At 37.0% G+C, this 3638-nt stretch overlaps 1 protein-coding gene across 1 annotated transcript; it reads right to left on the bottom strand.

Moving 5' to 3' along the window:
* Positions 1–732: 732 nt before the first annotated feature.
* tmem230b (transmembrane protein 230b) lies at positions 733–3236 on the bottom strand. The gene is made up of 3 exons (XM_067522462.1): positions 2905–3236; positions 1246–1368; positions 733–1141 (listed from the first exon to the last, which is right to left on the bottom strand). The coding sequence occupies exons 1-3, from the start codon at positions 2998–3000 to the stop codon at positions 1001–1003; spliced, it is 360 nt and encodes a 119-aa protein (XP_067378563.1). The 5' UTR covers positions 3001–3236; the 3' UTR covers positions 733–1000.
* Between the last annotated feature and the right edge of the window lie 402 nt (positions 3237–3638).

Raw genomic sequence — 3638 nt, 5'->3', positions numbered from 1 at the left:
GCAGGTGTGAGTGCTTCCTGAAAAGTTCAGAAGATAAGGTTCTGAGCTGTCGTGGCAAATGTCTGGTAGGTTTTGGTTGGTGGTGATTGTGACTCAACTAATTGGGAGGCTCGCCTTTTACTAGCACGCTTCCGATTTATGCTGCAATTAGTGTTGAGTTCATAGCACAAATTAGAAAATGCAAGGCTTCTGACACAGGTTAACAGGTGTTAGATCTTAATGTCACTTCTTAATTGCGTGTGTGCTCCACTGTTTGACAGTGTTTACTCTCACAGCCAGGTGCACCATATGGAGATCAAAGGATTGGCATTAATCACATGAAATCCTCCACGAAAGAACAACTCTGCACAGTGGTAAGGATGATCAACTGCAGCATACTGCAAACTGCACCATCACGTTGTGTATCAATAATTGTGTATTATTAAATATCAGGTATTAAGTATGATGTATGTGAAGGCATATCTTATCCTGGCCTGTCCAGCCTGAAAGTTGCATATTTGTATTTTAATTACTCTATGAATTATTTTATCTGAAATTACATAGTCTATTTGGCGAGTAAATTATTCCACTATGAGAATTGGTCCTACACTGGACACACCAGTTTCTGTTTTACACAAACGTAAATCTTAGGGAAGTGACATCCACACTGTGTGATTTCTTAAAAATTCAAATTTTACATTATGATGACATATGAAAAATGATGATCTAAATACGTACAAATAAGGACTATGCTCTGATTACTTTTTTATTCATTTATCAATCTAGGAACATAAATATACAAATCAAACAATATCTGATACTGATTTGGCTTCATAACAGCAGATTGGAATTAACTACACAAAAACACATAGAATATACAAAAAACAATATTGTAATTTACAAAAATGTTTAGACCTTGTTTTTTGCAAAAGTATCACTACCATTATCAGCAGAAGTAATACAGTATATGAGTGCAGACAAGCACAGCAGGACTGTTAGTGAAGCCACAATATGTGGTGTGTCAGTCATCAAAGTCTGGGATATCATCATAGGAGTACCCTGGGTAGCCCTTTGATGCATAGTAAGCTATTCGCAGGTGGTAAATACCAGGTAGGAAGACAAGGATCCCAATGATAAGGACAGGAACGGTTCGGTCTGAGTGCTGAATGAGAGAAAACATTTGAATTTAAAACAATTATTTAAATCAAGATGCACATATTTTTTACTTCTTTGAAAAATAAAACTCTGACATGATAAAGTACTCACAGTTACTCCAAAGTATCCAGCCAGGAGTAGGGCACCAATGATGATTAACAGAGAGCCGATTAAAAAGAGCACTGTGGCTAGTGCTATGGCTTTGTATGGGACTTTGGGTGGGCTCCTTTTGAACTGCAAAAGAGGAGAAATATTTAATTAAAACACAGCAGGCTGCTTTCTCAGTCAAGTACTGAAAAAGTCAGGGAAATAAGTTCTGCTCAGAATGTACTTCAACTTCTTCAGGAAAATACTGTGACTACTTAGCAGATATTTTCGATGAAAAACATGACAATGCAATATGAGCTATCAAACTGTCATGTGACACAATGCACACGAAGATTCAAACTTGCTGGTCGTGCATTACATTCCCTGATCCAGTTAGCTGTATTATAAGGCAACCCCACCAATTTTACATAATTGTGCATAATTGTGTTTAATTGTGCAGTTTCCTGCTGTCTCCTGGCCTCAAACCAAATAACCATGTTAATGTTATATCAGCTGTGACATAGGAAAAACACATTTATAAAAACAAAATGTCTAACAAACTGGAGGACTTTAAAGAATTATGAAAGAACCCGTCTGGTTGCATTATGTGATATACACATACATTTATACATATAGTCTTTTTTTATGTTCGACATAGTTGACACTAAGTTTGGTTATGCATCCTGCTAAATATGCTGCGCAGGAAACAGTTACTGGGTTTATTGCAGCTACATGTTTTAGCAAGAAAAAAAAAAGCTAAACCCTGCAGCAGAAAAGTACAGCAAAAAAATATGAAAAAACAAACAGAAGTGAGTTGAGTACACAAACAAAAAAATATAAGAAACTGAATTAACACTGACTGGATGTGTTCATTCTTCTTAGAGAGGAAAACAATGTAACACAAAAGAATACAGGTATGGACACATGTATGAAGACGGTTTTGAGATGTAAACTTAAATATTATTAGAACCCAGTGTTTGGAAGATGTGGCCTACATGTAAAAAACACTGGTATTTCAAGTAGATTGTGCAGTAGCTTGCTGCTATTTCAACCACATTCACAATTACTTAAACTACAAACGGTTTTGAGCTATAATATATTTTTGAGTTTTATTATACCATTGTTTATGGTGATGATAAGATGAAACTGTCTGGATTATGAGGAAACATGATTCTCAGCTCACCTATAAATCTTACTTAGAAACCTTACTTTGTGAATCTAAACATTAAAATAGTGAATAATAGTAATATATATGAATATAGTTGGTGTCATACTATTGATTATTATGGTCTATCAACAAGTGCATAGTGTTTTAAAAGCTAATTGCCTGCTGTAACACCCACACCTGGACTTTCTGGAAGGCAGCTGTAATAAAAACCAAGGGTGATGTTACAGGCTCATCCATGAGTAGTAGTTAGTTTTCTTTTTTTTTGGTTTATGTTCTACCATAGAAAAAGTGGGCACTTTTTGCCTTTTGTCATGTGACTTTTCATGTATCTTGTCAGTTTGATCATGTTGCAACTAGGTTTAGTTAACCAAACTACAGTTCTCGTTGCTGTAGTTTATCTTCTTCCAGTGTGAAGTAAATCCAAATTAAACTGAAGAAACCCCTCATCTATCCAACGAGGATCATTAAGTCTCCGACAACAGAGGCGTTTCGCAGTATAATGCAGCCCGTCTTACCTGTAAATCAATGTAGCCGTCATCATCAGAGGGTAACCTGGAGTACCTAACTTTGCTGTTAGGGATCCCGTTGGATACAACGTTACGGGCAGGCATCGTCTTCACGTTTGTTTTCAGTGTTATAATGAGACGCCAGAAGCTCGGCTACAGATGTGTTAACAACACTGTAGCAAACATCCGGATTCCTGCAAACCTTGTCACTGTCAATGTAAAGAGATATTACACTTTAGCCAATGTAGATCAAATTAGTTAATTAGTATAAATTCGAGATTAACGCGATAATGTCGTCTGTTTCTGATATTCCAACATGGGTCTTCCGGGGTTTTTCTACTTTGCGCATGCGCAAACCAAAGCGTCAACGTGCTGTGTAATATGTAAATATCTGTTCAACGTGATGTTTCAAGATTACATGTTTCTTATGATATGCAAGAGCAGTGTTTAATTGAACGAATCACCTATATGAAATTATTGATAGTTATCAATTCAGTTTAATCCTGATGGTGATCAGCACCGCTCCATGTCTGCCGCAAGAGGGCGCCGCCGAGCCTCATTACAATGACCAGGTCACAGCCACTTACATTTTGACACCGGTGTCAATACTCATCTCTTTGTCTGGATTTTTACATTTCGTGAGGTATGCTTCCAGACCAGCTCTATAATCACACCGTGTTCTCAGAAGATAAAGTTTCTGTCTAGGCTGCAGCTTTTCTGATACAGCTTCATGTAACAGAAGC

This window comes from Channa argus, chromosome 11 (assembly GCF_033026475.1).
Source record: "Channa argus isolate prfri chromosome 11, Channa argus male v1.0, whole genome shotgun sequence".
NCBI lineage: Eukaryota > Metazoa > Chordata > Actinopteri > Anabantiformes > Channidae > Channa > Channa argus.
Note: the sequence above shows the minus strand (reverse complement) of the source record. Positions and strands in the feature narration are given on the sequence as shown.

Bases quoted from the DNA above. Each gene is read 5' to 3' on its own strand.
- tmem230b (XM_067522462.1), bottom strand. From the start codon at position 3,000: ATGCCTGCCCGTAACGTTGTATCCAACGGGATCCCTAACAGCAAAGTT. The intron at 1,369-2,904 runs GTAAGACGGGCT...CCTCTTTTGCAG, and splicing joins ACGGCTACATTGATTTACAG to TTCAAAAGGAGCCCACCCAA. The intron at 1,142-1,245 runs GTGAGTACTTTA...TCTCTCATTCAG, and splicing joins CTGGATACTTTGGAGTAACT to CACTCAGACCGAACCGTTCC.